This window comes from Vanacampus margaritifer, chromosome 7 (genome assembly GCF_051991255.1).
Source record: "Vanacampus margaritifer isolate UIUO_Vmar chromosome 7, RoL_Vmar_1.0, whole genome shotgun sequence".
Lineage (NCBI taxonomy): Eukaryota > Metazoa > Chordata > Actinopteri > Syngnathiformes > Syngnathidae > Vanacampus > Vanacampus margaritifer.
In genome coordinates, this window is record NC_135438.1 from 8,824,678 (window position 1) to 8,843,724 (window position 19,047).

The 19,047-nt window shown below is 41.0% G+C and overlaps 1 protein-coding gene across 1 annotated transcript in view; it reads right to left on the reverse strand.

The window, feature by feature from the left end:
* The window catches only part of LOC144055132 (alpha-1,6-mannosylglycoprotein 6-beta-N-acetylglucosaminyltransferase B-like), an 88,051-nt gene extending 70,669 nt beyond the window's left edge, over window positions 1-17,382 (reverse strand). The window contains 2 exon segments of the mRNA XM_077570851.1: window positions 9,543-9,655; window positions 16,916-17,382. Of these exon segments, the coding sequence (XP_077426977.1) occupies window positions 9,543-9,655; window positions 16,916-16,983 (181 nt within the window). The 5' untranslated portion in view covers window positions 16,984-17,382.
* Window positions 17,383-19,047: the final 1,665 nt, after the last annotated feature.

Below are 19,047 nucleotides of genomic sequence, written 5' to 3' on the forward strand. Positions count from 1 at the left end.
ATTGGCCGTTGCCTGAGCCCTGAGCAACATTGATGTCATCTTCAGTCGCGAGCATGTGGCAAAATGGCCGCCCTCCCTGAGATGGATAAAAACGGCTGGATTTTGCTTCATAACTCGTGTTCCACAATATTAACATTAATCAGAATGTCAAGTTTAGACTAGTGAGGTCACATATAACATATTATTGTCGAGAATTGAAAAAATTGAAAGAATTGAAAAAAATAAATAAATAAATAAAAAAAACATTTATTAATTTTTTTTAATTTATTTGTTTTTTTTTTTAAAAAAGGAGAACAATGATGATGTCAAATCGAATGAACAATACTGAGGTCTCCTGGAAAAAAAAAAAAAAGAGAATTGTTGGGGGTGTTGACTTGTGAAAATGTGCAAAGATGCAAAGCACAGTAATGACAGGCACCTATTGTTGTTATTTGGTTGACTTAAACAAGTGCTAAAAAACCTCAAATTAATCAAGTTTGTTTTATAACATGCACAACAATAGTCACCTGCAGTTCAAATTAAACTGTAACAAATGAAGATATATATATATTTTTTATAACCCAAGTTGACATCTCTTGTACTGTTACAAACGACAAAACTGAAATGAGATCTAATAAAAGCATTCATCCAGATGCAGCAGACACACACAACTATGTAAAGTCTATTCAAGAACAAAAAGGCAAGATTTGTTGCCGCGTCTGACAGGGAATCAATGTAATCCACAATAACAGTTGCCTTCCACAGTGCTAAGTGGCCTTTAAGCTGCTGACACACGCACATCTGGCAGAACTGCCGCTGACATTGACGGGTCAAAATGGAGCTTGTTTTAATCTGCGTTCATAAAAAGAAATCTGTTTTGTCATGTTTAATCACCAAGTCGTTGCTTGGCAATATTTCATTTGTGCCGATATCGGGGGTGGCTTGGCCAACAGCTGTTTGGTTGCCCGCCAAACCCAACTGTTCAGTAACATCATCTCCTTCACCGTGCTGAAACTTTGTCAGCATCATTTTCTCCTCCATCTTAGTCCACGGCTCTCACCCTCTTCCTAATGTGCCGGCATGGCCGATTATGTCAATGTGCGGGGGATTACCAGAGCGATTTTTGGCAGTCATTGAGTTACCCCTTCTATCTCCATCCTGCTTCAAAGCTGCCACACAAGAACAAATGTGCTCAATTAGATTTCAACTACAAAGCCACGGTGTATTGACCGTGCGCTCCTGGCCTTTTATTTATTTATTTATTTAGCACAGGCTGACAATTGATTCGACAAACCTCAAAAAGGCAAAGTGAAAACAACGTCTATTGGTCTTGCAACAATTTGGTGCTTTTTTTTGTGTGTGTTTTATTTGTAGAGTATTTTTAGGGCCTGATTTGCTAAAAGGTTTGCACATGCAAAATCAGGCACAAAGTTAATTACTCGCACAAACAGATGTGGAAACTGACTGATAAACCGGATGCACCTCCAGGATTGCGGCTGCCTTGCGTTCGGGAGGAATATATCCAAAGAGATCAATTTTAGCATGGGAAATATAATTTATCAAAGTTGAGACGAACTGCTATGGCTGATTTTACAGTGTCTAGGATGGCAGCTGCAAACAATGACTGTGTTATTGCGTTTTAGCACACGGGAAAATTGAGAAAACAAAATTGATCTCAACAGTCTATCTAACAACGCATTTTGGAGCTTTTGAATTATATAAAGCCCAACTTAGAAACAGTCACAAGAAGGAGTCATGCCATATCATGCATGACAAAATTCCTTTCAACTCTGCATGTCTTTGCATTCCAGAGTAGACCATTTAAAGATATTATTATAGATGAGCAGATACAGTATATTAGATTCTCACACACAAGAGAAGAGTTACTATACTTATCAAAGCCATCAATTTATTTTCTGTAATTCATTCGCTATTTGGGATCTTGGCAAGGTTATACAAAGCTGAAGTTTGTCATTTCTCTTTTCCATGAGAAAATAAACTAACAGTAAAATGTCCAGCATACCATAAAGGTTGTACTCCACCTTAGATATTAAAAGCATTTTACTTCATGCCTTCTTCATTGAAAAAAAAAAAAAAAGAGTCATCCTTGTTATTTTATTTCTGCATCAAAGCAGGTCATACTTGCAAAATAATTCTCGCAGTGTTAACGGTGGGATTTGCAGTCATCATCAGCTATTCGCACTGCGGAACAATTTTTTTTGTGTGGTTATCAATGCAGACAAAACTCATGCTACACCTTATTTCATCGGCATAGCTGCAGTTGTTCAGCAGCGTTTTAATCACAACTCATTAACATTTTCTACTAGCCAGCAGTTACACCAAAGCTGATGTTGACATTTAATGACGAGCAGTCAAATTGCAGTGTCAGGGTCGAGGTATAATTAGTCACCCTGATCCACTTTTACTAGCTTCATTTGCCTTTAAAGGTTGAAATATGCAGAAGAAATTGCTTGTGTTCTGTCTTTTGTATGTTTTGTAAAGAGGACTTTACATGTGTCATGCCCCCAAAATTACGCGGGAAAGATCATGTACAAGCCAAAAAAACACAGTAACCCATTAGCTTGTTGGCCTATGGTGGGCGAAGTTATCCAGAATCACACATACATGCACTAACACCCACACACACACAGAGACGGTCCCTAGGCTACGAGTGCACTGATAAAGTGTACTCCCAGAGTGACTTGCGATTCACCTTACACCAGCGACGTGTAGAAGATTGTCAAGCCACATTTGTTCTACATGAAGTGATGTGGAGGAAACATCACTGCGGGGAGTTTGTGATGGAGATGAACTGCCAGCTTGGGAGAAAACACACACACATGAAAGCAGGCCACACATTAAGGCAGCACGATGCGCTCGACTGGTTTACTGCATGATGATGATGATGTTCCGGGGAGGGAGTGACCTAAACAGCAAATGACTAAAAGACACTCCGTTGAGATAAGACCTCTGCCAAAGTGGAAAAACTGAGGTTAACGACGCAATGGATCCCTGTTATTGTTACATGTAGAAAAGTCAGTGTTGTATCAGAAAAAATAATCTAAAAGGCTCTCTGCCAAGTCTTAAGGGTTTTCATGAAATTTCAAATGTTAAGGTACCACAAACAATAGCAGAAAAAGATGTGACAGTGTGAAGCAGTGCACGGCATGATTTTGAGCAAATTTTGGAAGGGAGCCTGTGCCTGGTGTAAGGTAGGTTACATACTTGTGAGACGACAGCCGATATTGCTTACAAACCAGGAGCGCACTAATATCAGTCGTTATGCTAAGGCTAATGAATGTGTGAATGCTATATAGTCAGTGTACATGTAGTTGTACTGTTCATTTTCAGTCCATTGCTTAAAGGGTTAAAGCGCCACAAAATAGATGCTAATAAGCATTAGCATTAAACTAGCTATGGTTGTTTTAAATACACAAGGCAGTAATGCTCTTTGATTAGAATTAGTTTGACAGTAAACTTCAATTGGAATTGTCAATTAACAGCGAGAAGTCTTTTAATGAAGAATCGTTTGCCCAAGTGCTGCTTATTGTGAAGTAGGTTGAGTTCGCTGCCACCACTTTTAGCTTAGCTTGAACTCGCTAGTATAAAACGGAAAATCTGGCAAATGACAGTTCATATATCTCTTCTTTTTTTTTTTTTCTTCTTTTATGGACAGTTCATATATCTTGAAAAACTCTCAAGTTAGATCACTCGTATCTCAAGGCACCACTGTATTGAGGCTTGAACTTCATGGCTTGTCCCAATGTTTTTGCAGTGTCTTGTCCTGCCTCCGAAAGCAATTGCCAGATACACTTTGCTCCTTGTCTGTTTATACCAAACAGCAACCCAGGACAAAAAAAAAAATTGGAAAATGCCAGCTTTAACAGCCAGTTTACATAAACCAACAAACTAACCAGAGCAAACCTCGTGCCTTCATGCTCGGCAAAGGTACAGGAAATAACAACCTATCTGCAGCTAGTAAATGAGTACACTCTTTGTAGGGGTCTTCTTAGGACATAGATCGCTTTGAGGGGACTTGTGCCAATGTAATATGTAAGTGTGAGTCTTTCTCTGACTAATGTGAAGAAAGCCAAAAAAAAGACTACAGCACTGAGTTGAATGCAAGTCTGGTCCAAGCACGGCAACGTTTACAAATATGATGTTCACCTCTTGGCCATCTATTCCCCATTTCATAAATGACAACAGAATGTTCAAGCTGTTGGCTATTAGACTTGCAGAGCTCCAAAATAATAAAAGAGAGAATAAGTGAGAGGGGGGAAATAAAATTAGATTCTCCTTCCCATCAGGGAGGCACAAAGAGTTATCAAGCCTTGGGTCTTAGAACTAAAATAAACAGCGTCGTAAGAGTCAAGCTGAGGCTAAAAGGGATTGTCGTGGCTTCTTGTTATTATAATAAACCGACTGCATAGTATGAACAAGCTCCATAGGGAGAGCCTTTGATCAAGCTAACGTCTCCCTTGTGTCGGATTCATTTTAATGTGGAGATAAAAGCGCACCTTTTACGCCGACTCCTTTTCATCTGTGGACTCAGTGAGAAATGTAACCTCTAGAAATCTAATTCTTTCTTTTAATCACAGATGTGCACAAAAACACAGGCCGACAATCTGTTTTACACTCTCCAAACCACCACCACCAACTGAACCCGCGTCAGCTCACAGCCCATGATGAGTTTGAGAGTTACTGAGGAGAGACAGGGATTTGAGAAGATGGAAGCCGATAATCCAGCAAAGAGAGAGGTGGCGATGGGATTCGGCTAATACTCAAACAAGCGATCGGCTTTGCAGAGCAGCTCACACTACGGTGATAAGCCCCACACAAATGTAGGTTTTATTGTGCGAAGAGAAGGTTAAAACCCGGAGTAAAAATATCTCAGAACATCATGCGAAGATATGGCAGACGCGTCACACTAAAAACTAGATTGTTGCTATATTGAAATGCACTATCCTATCATAACTGCAAGTGTAGAAGTTGTACTACTTTGGAAGTTTTACATTCAAAACTCATCCCGAACATGAGGTTTGCGTGACCGTGACTACATACAGACGCTCCCCTACTTACGAACATTCGAGTTACGAACAACGGTACATACGAACATGTCAAAAAATGTTCGGAAAGAGATGCTGTAAGTTCGATTTTTTATTGCGCACCTTTTTCCGATTACCGTAGTGCTTCTTTCCGCCGCTAATACCGACGCTTGGCGCTGTGAGAGCTCACCCAGCATTGGAGGCTCAGCAACGTGTCGAGGAGGAGGAAGAAGAAGAAACGCCTGTCGCTCATAGATAAAGCCATCGCACTCTTCGAGCAGCAAGACCCAAATATTGAACGTTGCACAAAGGTTGCAAATCAATTGAATGATGCCATACAGTGCTGCCGCATCATTTATGATGAAAAAAGAAGAAAACTGTGCAATCGTAGTTAGATCGCTTCTTTCGGCCAGTTTCTAGTGAATCCCCCAAGGAAGATACTCATCAACCCTCATCTTCTTCTCCTCGACCCTCAACTTCTTCCTACATTGAAGTTACGGAGGAGGAAGTAACTTTTGAAGCCCATTCCAGCGACGTCGAAGAACCTCTCATGATATAAAATCCTCCTCTTCCTCCTCCTCCATCAAATCCTTAAGCATCGAGTACATCTTCCAAAAGTAAGTTAAACTTCATTTTATTTATCTTATTACGTACATGTACATACTGTGTGTGTCTCTCTCTCTCTAACATACGTAGTACAGTACTGTACGTATTCTCTTTAAACATAAATTATAATACAAAATATAGCACTGAAGCAACTTACGAACAAATTCAGCTTACGAACGATCGCTCGGAACGTAACTCGTTCGTAAGTTGGCGAGCGTCTGTAGTGTGAATCTTTGGAAAAACATGGCTGTCAGAAGAAGTTGAGAAGTACAGCCTATGTTTGAATCTTGAGTCAATTTAACCCAACGCTATTCATAGAGCACTTTAAAAACAACCACAGCTGAGACAATGCGATGGCCATAAATGAAAACAGAACATAAGACAATTAAGCATCATTTAAAACAAAAATAAAAGTGTGACTATGCTAAGAACCAACTGTAATTATTTGCGCGAGAGCTGGCTGACTCCAAAGTGAAGTGCATTAGAGTAATCCGGTTGAGACGTGATGAAGGCATGGATTACTCTTTCAAAGTGCTGCTGCGTAAGAAAAAGCGTCACCGTTGCCAGATGCCTGAGGTGAAAAAAGCTGGACTTAAATACTGCACCGTTTTGCCGAGACCAAAGTTTAAGACTGCTGGCTTAACACGGAGTGCCAATGCCCCAAATCAACAAGAGGGGATTTACGAGAGCCACTGAGACAAAACACCATTACTGGAGTTGTCTCTTTATTAAAGTTTAAGACGTTCAAGGCAATTCTAGCTTTGATGTCTCCAAGCCATAATAATTTTTTTTTTTTTAGGAAAATTCATCTTTCACCTGAACAAGTTGGAGGGGCGCGACTACAATAGGGCGTTACTGAATGCTTAGGTTATTCCACTTTGTTCACTAACACTAATCTTTGTATCCAACGGCACTGCAGCTCTGCTTAGCTATTGGCTTCAACATGATAGTGTTTCAAGTTTCAACATAATCTAGCTATCAAGAAAGAGAAAATGGCGGCTCTTTTTCCCCAGGTAGCAGATGAAGAAACTTCACAACAAGGACGCAATCTGAAGCACTTAATTCAAGCTCCTGTGTAATTTCACACTCGATAGGATGGTTGGCTCAAGAGACCCAAATGTATATATGACCAATTAAAAGACATGTTTCCAATATATGTACTCTTTACAGTAACAAAACCACAAATCATGTAAAACCTCTATGCAGCTGACATCAAAGGTTTATTTCTGCACATTTTGCTTTTTTTAAGACATTCAGCCATACTACTCGTTTTCTACTACTTGATTTAGGAAAAACTGTTTTGATATCTGAACAAACACCAGGCCGACCGATGTACATCTAGGACTGTTTGACCTTCCGCAGAAGTTCTACTGTATTTACGTTGCTTTACTCTTCAAACAGCAAACAATTCATTCAGGAAAAAAGAAGTGACTGCCAGTTTTTGTATTGCTGCTGAACATGCAGGCAACTTTTCTGAATATAAATTGTAAAAAAAAATGTCCATACAATAAAAAGGGTTTATTTGATGGGAATATCATCACTTGCAACCGCTGCAACTTGGCCAGTGGTAATGACAATAAAAAATGAGTATGTCATCAAAAGCTGATTGTTTTCGCTGCATTGTCGCGCTTTCAGCTAACAGAACTGTCATCCTCAAAGACTTATAGCACAATATTTAGGAAGAACTTTCCAAACAGCTGTCAAACTTTTAAAAGGATGACACCTAATCTGGAATGTACACACAAGTGGAGGGAAAAAAATGACTGTGGGAAAACAATGACATCTTCCCTGGTCTTAAAACAAAGCCCAAAAGCAAACATAAGTCATAAATCAGAGTAAAATGAAGGAGCTTAGCATTAAAAAAAAGTGCAGAATGATTTGGAAAAGTACATAATCTCCTTTGCGTTACACGGAAGACGTGGCAAACACGAGACGCAAACACAGAGTGACCCCGCAGGTGGTGAGCGAAGGCTTAATGAAAGGACCAGTTGTTTTTCAGCGAGCAGATGGATCGGCCCCTGGGCCTGCACCGTCTCAATCTTGTCCCACATTGCTGCCGTCGTCGTCCCTTTTAACAGCAGTTTCCTGCCAGCTCATCACAAACGCGGACGAGCGCACGCTCCGAATGGGCAGGGAGTCGCGAGAAACCGCGTGGTCGATCGGCACGGGGGCCACGCATAAAAAAGGGCAGAACTGGCGGGGCATTCACATAAAAAGCATCTTCCGTGCTCAAAGGAAGGCACATTTTCCTGCAATAATATGATGCAGACATAATTGACAGGCACAACACATGGTGAAATCCTTTGGGGAAGCACGGTTGGACGTTATGCAATTTTAATGGGCTTGCTCCAAATTCCTTCCCAGGCTGCACGGCACGAGTAGTTGATTAATCAAGCACGTCGAGCACATTCTTATCCTTAATTCACACAAACACAGTAATCCCAAAAGAAAATCCTCCTGTCCCATTATCTCTCAAACACAGACACATAAACAGAGCAGATTTTTTTTTTTTTACTTCTCTAAGTCCATCACGGTGGAACCTCCAAAGTGGAGCACAATTTGTTCAGTGACACTAGTTGACTTCCAAGTTTCAAGTGCTCGACAACACGCAAAAAAATTACCCGCCATCAATTCACATTGCTTTGTCAGTCGGTGGCAGTAAGTTGGTTTGCCAACCGTTAATTGATAGACCCAAAAGAAAAAGAGCAAGGATTAGTTTTTTCTGCTTCCCATTTGTTTTGGGTCATTCCACTGGCGGCACACCATTTTGTTTGACAACATGTACATTTGAAAGAAGAGTGAAAATAAGTATTTCAAGCTCAGCCTCGTTTTTGCTGAAGATTACTGAATGCGAAATCCTATCTAATCCTTCTACAGGAAGCGACGGCTGTTAAAATCATTTTATAATATACATCTTTGGGCAACAGATTAATTGCATTGTCATTCACAGAACAAATTAAACTAAGGCGACACTTTACAGGCAATGTTCTTCACTGCCATGTTCATTAAGAAAAGTTGACCACTGTATATCTAAAACTACAATGAAATAAAAGAACTCACTTTGCTGCCGTTATTGTCATCAAGAGGCATTTATGTGGCGTTAATGGCATTGGAATTAACAGCTGTTTTGTAGTGTTTATGTTTAATGCATCTGCAGCGCAATGGACTAATGGTTATCACGACTCCTTACAGTTCTGAGGGCAGACAACCGGAAATGTTAAATACATCTTTTCAATATTCATGATCGCAAACAGGCTGAGGCACAGAATCCATGACTGTGCTGTGAAATGAAATGAAATGATAGCCAATTAGAAAGTAACCTGAACCTCACATTCTTACCAGACACAAAAAGGATGGGCGACGGGTTGTTTTGAATGTTTGCATAAACGTGTCTTGCAAATCATTCACCTCAATAAAAATGACAGTGAGAAGACTTTTGCAATGTCAACACCGTCGTTTGCCTGACTTCTATCGCTTCCTCTTTCTTGTTTTTACCTTCTGGCGGTCTGGATGCCCCGTGGCCGCCATGCTGCCTCTCGCAAGTCAGTTTTGGTGCAACGGCATACATAGTTATGAATGCGGTGTGCCGTGCCGGTCATGTTTACTACACCACACGCTGTTAGATTCTTTGGGTATCACGGGGTCTCTTGCATTAAATTTTCATGTACCCCTCTTTAAGTAATACTACAGGATACCCACATACAAAAAAAAAAAAAAAAAAAAAAAAGAGCGCAATGATGATGACATATCAAATCGGTAAGATTACCGAATGAACAATACTGAGCTCTCCGGAAAAAAATAAAAATAAATAAAAAGTAATACTACAGGATAGTCATGTTTAGCGCAGAGCGAGCAAGAGGGACCAGGAGCACTTTTAAGCACATGCGCACACAAGAAAGCACATGTTGGTACCTTCTGTACGGATGGTGAAGGGGGAGTCCCCCAGTCTCTTGGCTGAGAATTGCCCCCCCAGAGAAGTCATTAGAAAGCACAGGCTGAAGAAGCCTATTCCCACCACGAATATCCTGCAACACACAAAAGCGCCGGGAAGGAGGAAGCGTTAAAAGGAGTGAATTGAGTTGCATGTGAGACAGCGGGAAATGATGTGGGGGTAAGCAATTTGTAAGAAAGAGGAAGGCAGGCAAGGCATTTAAGAGACAGGTGAATTGTAGTTTGGTAGAATATAGGCAGACAAAATCAATTATTGTGGGTTAGGTTGGCAAGGCAACGATTGACATGACAAGGCCAGCAGAAAAAGGGAAACAGAAATATAACTATCACACAAGGAGAAAATCATTCAAGTTACACTATTTACTACATGAACTTCAACTACAGCTTTACAAAAAAAAAAAAAAAAGCGTAAGGTATGTCCTCAAGGGCGGAACAAAAAAAATGTACAGACGCTCCCCTACTTACGAACAACAGTACATACGAACATTTCTGCGCGTACAGTATGTCGAAAAATGTTCGGAAAGAAATGCTGTAAGTTAGATTTTGTATTGCGCGTAGTGCTTCTTTCCGCCGCTAATACCGACGATTGGCGCTGTGAGAGCTCATTGGAGGCTCAGCAACGTGGCGAGGAGGAGGAGGAGGAGGAAGAAACGCCGGTCCCCATGAAGCAGGAAATAACTTTTGAAGCCGATTCCAGCGACGACGAAGAATCTCTCATGATATAAAATCCTCCTCTTCCTCCTCCTCCATCATCTCCTTAAGCATCGAGTACATCTTCCAAAAGTAACTTCATTTTATTTATCTTATTACGTACATGTACATACTGTGTGTGTGTCTTTCGCTCTCTCTCTCTAACATATGTAGTACAGTACAGTACTGTACGTATTCTCTCCATTTTATTAATTTTTTTTCAGTACAAACCAATGCAGGTTACTTGTACAAGCCTTAAACATACTTATATAAACCTTCAATATACTTATATAGGCTTTAAACATAAATTATAATACAAAATATAGCACTGAAGCAACTTACGAACAAATTCACCTTACGAACGATCGTCCGGAACCTAACTCGTTCGTAAGGTGGGGAGCGTCTGTATAAAGTGCACAATCTCTCTCTTGGATGCACCAGCATTAAGGATCGTTGTTCCAATATTTTGCCTCCTTGGAATCATAAATGCATAATAACTTTAGGTTATGTGCCACATGCTTCTTTCAATCTCTGGTGCATAAGGTCTGCTAAATGTGCATGTACAAATAAAAATATTGATATTGCTCCTGTCCTTTAAAACAAAAATGCTATTTATTAAATTATGTTTTAACAATTTGGCTGCTCCACAACGCCCAACGATTGACTTTGTTTTGACCAAAAATAAATAAATTCCTGGTGCTTAATCACAGGCTTGTTTTGAATGTTTGTGTATGATCTCAGATTTTTCAATATATTGCAGGCAACGTGGATCCAATCGCAATTATGGATCCCATCTCAATCGCTCACATGTCTTGTGATGCAATCATTATCATTGGCTGGATTTATATTACGTCATGATCATGTAATCATTAACAAAATAATGAATTTTTATTGCTATACTTCCATTGTCGGTGACAAAACTGAAACGGTATTGTGTTATAATTTGCTAAATCTCATTATATCATATTGCGATACTGTCATTCGAACTGCAATGTACTGTGATAATATACATCACTGTGGTTGGCAAAACAGTGATTTTGTAGATTCTGTGGTCAGCCGGAAAATATATCATTTGTGACGGCCTACCAGTTGAAATAACAAATGTGCTTCAATAACATTTAAGTTATTATCAATAATGATATTTATCTATGTAAAGACATTGATCATGTGAATGTTTATCTGACAATAATTACAATAAATTAACAAGGTAGGAAACAGATAAATATCAATTTGCAAGCGTCTACATTTTTAAACGATCACTTGTACGACATTCCTAGGGAAATCACAATGTCCCGTCACAGGAGAGCTATTTTTAGAACAGGTCCTTGGCGTCTCCTTTTATTGGCCAAAATAAAATAAAAATAAAAAAGAAGTTATATTAAGTGGTAAACTTCACATCCTTGCGCAACGGTGGCATCTCATCAGTGTTGCGGCTGATTCCACCAACGCTGTAAAACTGGAAAATAAACTTTATCCCCTCTTTCCACATTGGTGACATTTATAAACATCACAACACAGAGGAAAAAAAATGTATTTTAAAGGCAGTGTAAAAAGGGGCCACGAAGTCTTAAAAACTAGGGCAATAATGGGCTCTTAACAGCGCCTTAGCAGCATCAGCTGTTGTGCTTTGCATGGAATACATCCATTAGTGACACACGGCTACAGACTCCCTGGCTTTTATGCAAAAATGTGTGTTTCATAAAATCTCATGAGGGGGGGAGAGAATTGAGACAGCAGAGTGTGCATTCTCCCTTGTTAAGACGGCCCAGAGAGATTCACATGTTTGACTTAAAAGAGAGGAAAGGCAGGTATTTTGTATCTGTGTAATTCCTGACCCAGTTAAGCTACTGTTGTCAAATGGATAGAGATCAAAGGGTTATCATAGTACGCCAAAGAGTCTTTGGGGAAATGGAAAATGTCTGATTTCCATCCACTGGACGAAATAGCAATCAACTTTCATGACTTGCGACGAGGCAAGTCAAGGTTTAAAAAATGGAAGGTTAATCAGCATCATTCATAATTTAGAGGTAGTGACCTTTGTGCCGGAGAAATGAACGGACACAACAAAAGAATTAATGATTCATAAGCAGGCGAGAAGTGTTTCCGGCCTAGTGTCAAAGTAGCATCAGTCACGCAAAGGTTCTGAATGGAACCAGTGAATATTAATGCGACTTGTTAGGAAGGAATTCCCAATGACAGCTTGGCAGTCACAAAACGTACTGATCCGGTTCACCTAAAGGGATGAAGCGGATGCCGAATGATGCGTGAGGGATAAGACGTCTTGGTTTTACGAGCCGAATATTATAAGACGGGCCAAGTCATAAAAATCATGAAAGCAAGTGTTCGCTTGAGCTTAAAATAAAAATAAGTTCAGCTTTAAATTCATTGTTGGATGCGTCACAGGTCTGAGCAGGGTCCGACATAAAAAGTGGCCCGATGGCCCACACGGCCATTGTAATTAATTTCATAAATATGATCAAATAAACTGTTTTTTTTTCTTTTTACAGCAAATATTTTATACTAATATAGTATTTTATTTTTAGTATAGTTTCTAAATAAACTAGTATTTTATACTGTCCTTACAAAACTCATTACATGTTAAAAACTAACTATACAGGACTCAGGAGTAATTTTTTTTACAGGCTGAAGTTATACATGATAAACACGCTAAATATTAATTATTGAATTTGAAACATGTCATGAATAGTTGTGCATGGGGTTCTAACAGAGCCACCACAATTTAGCTCAAAAAGGCGTAATGTTGGAATATGAGTGAGAATGGTTCTTTGTCTAAACAGTATGTGCCCTGTGATTGGTCCAAGAGGTACCCCACTCTCCAGCCAGTCATGTGAGACCGTTTGTGTCAGGGTAGAGCATGAGTGATTGAGGGATGGTGGACCCAAATGCAGGGAAGTGCAAGGCGTGGAACTTAAATTAACCATAGGGGAAAAGGTGAGCTGATAAACATGACTTGAAGGAATGTGACTGAACGGGTCGCCATGACTGGATGGGACGTGACTGGACGGGTCGCCATGACTGGACGGGACGTGAGTAGACTCATTGCCATGACTAGAACGGAGGGTGACGTGACAAGACCTGATTTGCCTTGACTTGACTTGACTTGCTGAGGAGTTATGGCTTCTTGGCTGTAACAAGGGCGACTTGGTTAGCTGCGACGATAACGACTTGCTTAGCTGCGACGATAACGACTTGTTTAGCTGCGACGATGACGACTTGGTTAGCTGCGACGATGACGACTTGGTTAGCTGCGACGATGACGACTTGGTTAGCTGCGACGATGACGACTTGGTTAGCTGAGACGATGACGACTTGGTTAGCTGAGACGATGACGACTTGGTTGGCTGTGACGATGACGACTTGGCTGGCTGTGAAGATGACGACTTGGTTGGCTGCGACGATGACGACTTGGTTGGCTGCGACGATAACGACTTGGCTGGCTGCGATGATAACGACTTGGTTAGCTGCGACGATGACGACTTGGTTAACTGAGACGATGATGACTTGGCTAGCTGTGACGATGACGACTTTGTTAGCTGTGACGATGACGACTTGGTTAGCTGTGACGATGACGACTTGGTTGGCTGTGACGATGACGACTTGGCTGGCTGCGACGATGACGACTTGGCTGGCTGCGACGATGACGACTTGGTTAGCTGCGACGATGACGACTTGGTTAGCTGCGACGATAACGACTTGGTTAGCTGCGACGATAACGACTTGGTTAGCTGCGACGATAATGACTTGGCTTGCTGCGACGATGACGACTTGGCTTGCTGCGACGATGACGACTTAGGTGTGACGATGACGACTTGGTTGGCTTTGGTGATGACTTTGCTGTGACAGTGGCTACACTTTGCTATGACGAAGACTTGGCGCACAAACTTCCACACATAACTGGTTAATAAACAGTAATCAGGGGAAAATGCTTCTGTAATACACTTTAATTCAAAATTAAAATGAATCAGATTAATCGATTAATTGATTGAATAATCAATAGATTAATCGATTCCAAAACTATTAGATAGTGACACCACTACCCACAACCCTAAGGATTAATTTAGGTATATATATATATAATACCTGTAGCCATAATAACATGTGCATGTTAAAGGCTTCCCATTACTGATTCAGTCATCCCTTTGCTGCTGAAAAAAGAATAAGCACCCTTGTGTGCATTACTATAAAGAGAGCAACACAAGTTCCAGCAGTGTCTCACCATCTGAGCAGCTGGCGCGAGTTCACCGTTCCTCGGTTACCTCTCTACAACCCATCTGCCGGGCACATCTTGGGAATGAACCCGCCCAGCTCAGTCCCAAATGACAAACTGCAATTCTGATTGCGGCATTACAGTGGGAGGTCCAAAGTTGAGCGCAATCTGTTGTGAGATGCTGGTTGGCTATCAAGTTGTTCTAATTTCACGACTATGGAAACGAAAATAAGTTGCAAAACAACTGATGATCTCTCACGGGACATTAGGGTGACGTGTCACCCTGGTTGGAAATCACGATGCAGTTGATACAGTTTGTCTCATAGTTCCATTTCCTGTTCTACTAATTCATGACACCAAATGCTTATTTTCTACAGATTGCCGTTTTAGGTTATCACTAATTACAGTTAAAGACAGACTACAACAAGTTTTAAAAGGGATTCCATTAGTTTACATGAGCATCTCGAATATAGTAGTGAAGTGCAACACTGAGATCGATATGAAGTGTAAAGAGGCATAAAATCAATTTAGCCGGCGTGAGGGTAGCGGGACTGCGCCGAAGCCGTCCTAGGGCGATCGTCATCCCCTCTGATTATTATTCAGCTGTTTGGCAAAGGGCTGTTAGGTGGGTGACGCGAGAGGATTAGACCTCGCTTCTCCTGCACTGACGAGCCTTTAATTAACAGGCTTAAAGTAAATGCTCTGCTCCCTTTAATTGGATCAGGAGAGGAGATGCGCTATCGGCTAATTGGCTCCCTCAAACATATACACCTATCTGATTTGGCCACTTGGCAGATGATTTGGAAAGTAGACGAGTTATGCCAGCTACGGGGGAGGAGTTGCCGCTATGTGACGCTGGTAATGTTGTTTGGGGATTGTGGCAACACAAACTACTATACGAGATAGTGTTGACATTTGCAAGTTTTATATCTACTGTCAAGTTTGATACGTCCAATTTGCAAAATAGTTCTTTAGCAGGTCTTAAACTGAAAATCTAAACACATCTCAAATAAAAATCAAGCAGCTACCCGGCTGTAACTATTTTTTTTCCATGATTGCCTCTTTGTATGTGCACAATGTTCAGCCATATGTTGATAATGGTACCCATGCGGCAAGTGTAACATCAGTGGCTTTTTTTTTCACCGTGGCTGCGAAACAATATGATTCTATAATCCTTCTCCTTGGAGCGAAACATCTGCTGAGCGACAAAATGACGAGTTTGGTTTGGTTCCAGAACCGCTTCTGCGCATCACACGTGACTGGATTGAGGGGTGTGGGAACAGGGATCCAACCTGACCTCAATTCTTGGGGTGCCAGTTTGACAACTCAATCGGAGTTGAACGTCGTGACAACTGTTTGTGATCTGCCAGGAATTCGATATCAGACTTCAATCATCAGCATGCCGACAGGAAGGCGCAATACACTGTACATTACCGTGACTGTCACTTTTTCATAATCTCTCCAGATTTCCCCCTCCAAACATTTCGTAATGCATGGCAGCCACTTGTTGCTTTTTGGTATGTGGATTTAGCTGACATTTTTTCTAAATACAGAGAGCACAGTCCTCTGTTGGATTGAAATACGAGAAGCTAGCTGCTGCGCCATGCGCACGTGTTCATATTAAAGCCAAGGTGCTACTGACAGGTTAACTGACTGGATGAGCATCATTAAGATTACAACTCCTAATTGACAATTCCGAGGTTACGTCACAAGTCAAAATGGCGGTCTTACTCTGTGAAATGACCCTCTCCGCCCTCTCTTGTCTTAATCAAAACCCACATAAACAAAAAAAAAACAATGTGGTGCTTCACGTCCATTAATGCTGGAATGAAATTTTGTTGATAAACAAAACTGAAATTTTAAAACTGGTCTTATAATGAGAATCTAATCAGAACACACCTGGCAAGTGCTGTTCTCAAAGTGTGGTACACATACCACCTGAATTAAATGTTCAAACTTAAAAGCACATTAAATATTTCAGAACATTTTTTTTTTCAAACTCTTGGGGAATAATTTGTAATAGAGTGTTGTTATAGTAGCTGTTTTTTTTATATTTCTATTTAAGCACGTGTTAATGTTCAAACTGTTACAGTGGCTTAAAGTAAGAACAATATTTTTTTTTTTTATGCCTGATTTTTGATACATTTCAGTTCCCTTATTTGTGTTTTAATGTTGGTCATGATGGTGGTACTTTGTTGTCAAAAGTTTCATAACACACCAACGACTCATTATTGGACTCAGCTGAGCTAAGAAACCACCAAATACCTGGAAGTACCTGGTATACGTCAACAGTTCTTATGGTGCCACCTTAAGAACTCAATCAGAACTCACCAATACAACAATAACAAGCAGATGTCCAGTTAATAAGAACGTCGAGACGAGGGGAAAACGTCATTTGAAGTAGGCAGCTTCTTACCTGAACGGCTTGAACGTGACGAGCCATCTTCTGACCATTATTTTGCCGTCGGTGCTGACAGTCATCATTTCCCAAAACGAGCGACCCCTGACATGGACGCGAAGCTCCCGGCATGTAGCTCGTACTGACCAAACATTCTGTCAGGGTTCCAGCCGGCGGAATGAGAAGATTTTAAGACGGAATCCCCTGGTGGAAAAGTGGAAAGTTTTATCCAGAGTCCCCGTGGCAATCGACTTTTTTTCCTTTCTTTTTTTGCAGCGGTGTCTGGCGACTGCGAGGTGATGTCGCCGCAGGTTGTTTTCCGCCTGTTAACTTCTTTGTGATAACGGCGTCGTAGAACGTGGATTGAGTTGGCAAACGCCCGCTTCAGCGCTCCGGGAGCTGTGGTCGAGTCCACGCAGCTCTTCGAAAAGATGGTTTTAACTCCTCGCTGAATCCTACCCGAATGAGCCGACACTCAGTGGCTCCCGGCAATTTGCTGGCTTCATGAGTCAAGCCATTTTACGGACGCGCATGTTATCCGGTGATTATTTCAAAATAAATTATCTATATACGCGTCACGCCAAATCACGCAAAGAAGCAGGATGTAAACCACATAAATGATTATTATGTGTAATGTTAACGTACTAATATTGCGATGTAACAGGTTCAAAGCCATAAAGAAGAAGCCACTAACACGTTTAATCTCTTATTTTGGGAGGCACAAAGCAGTCTTTTCCTGTGCGTACTTACTTCCTGTTATATTAATACCGAGCTGACGCGCGATGGACATCTCCGGCTGGTTAAATTTGCTTGCATCCGCATTAAACCTCTGTATCCAACCAAAGAACAAACAATAGTACTAATACTACTAACGCTAACTCTACTAGTAATGAGCATCATAATAACAATAATCATCATCATCTACACCTTGGGCTAGTCTACAGTTAATCACAGGTCACATTAAAACAGAAACCATCCACACTCACAGTCAGGCTGAATTAGAACAAAACCCACGCAAGTCATTCAAACTATAATTAAAAATTACAAATATAAAATGATGTAAAATTTCCTATTCACTTTAATGGCTATTTGGAACCGGACCACACTGAAACGCATCTCGTCTAAATGAATATAAGAGACGGACGGAGGTGGCTTAGTCTAGAAAACTCAAGCGTGTTTACCTCATTGGTAATGAACAATGTGCCTTGCTGTCAACCTACGCCGACACTAATAATAGACTATGGCTGTAGTATGTTTAGATTGTCTAAATTGCCCTATAAACAATAGGCAAAAGCAGACTCCTTTTGATTTTAGAACCTTGGAGAGCGACGCTCGCCACAGCCAGGATACAACAGCGGCACCTAGAGGTCATTAGACGCCTCGGGAGGGTGACAAGCAGTCAGTAAAAACATTCCTGCAAAGGAATTTCAATGTCATTGAATTGCAAATGCAAATAATACCACACAAGAAAAAGAAGCAGTAGTTTTGTGAAAGAGGTGGAAATGCAGATAAACAAAACCACAGGGTGACAGAATGCAAATGAAAGTGACGTTCCTCTTCTTATGCATCACTTGCCCCACGTGATGCTTTGATTGACAGCGAACCGCCCACGCGAGCTGTCCGGGTGGAGGTGGAATAGTTCTGCTCTATCAGCAGCTATATATCCCGCGTCCGGGAGGAATGACAGTAGAAACCAGTGCAATGAAGAAAACACATTCTTCCATTATGAACGAAGGAAATGGCTTGTCTCAGTCACGCTCCGAGTTGATTGCAGGCCTGTTTGTACAAAGTTGGTTTGCATCGAATTATTGCGATGTTGATTGACAGCGCAGGTCAACAGCAGAAGGACAATTTGCATTTTCATTACATTCACCATTGACTGGCTTCTCCTGTGGTTTGAAACGCGCATGCACGTGCGCATACACGCACACACACACACACGCACACACGCACACAAATGCAGGTACGTAGTGCACAGTTGGGATTGAGAGCTACACACTTACTCTGCACCGATTTGACTTACCACGGGAAAGGTAATCACCATATAAAATAAACAAACTATAGTTTTATGACTCTGTAATTTTAATGTGACAATCTAGCCAGGGCAGATTTCATCATTTAAACTCCATTAGTGCCATGTTTACTTTTGG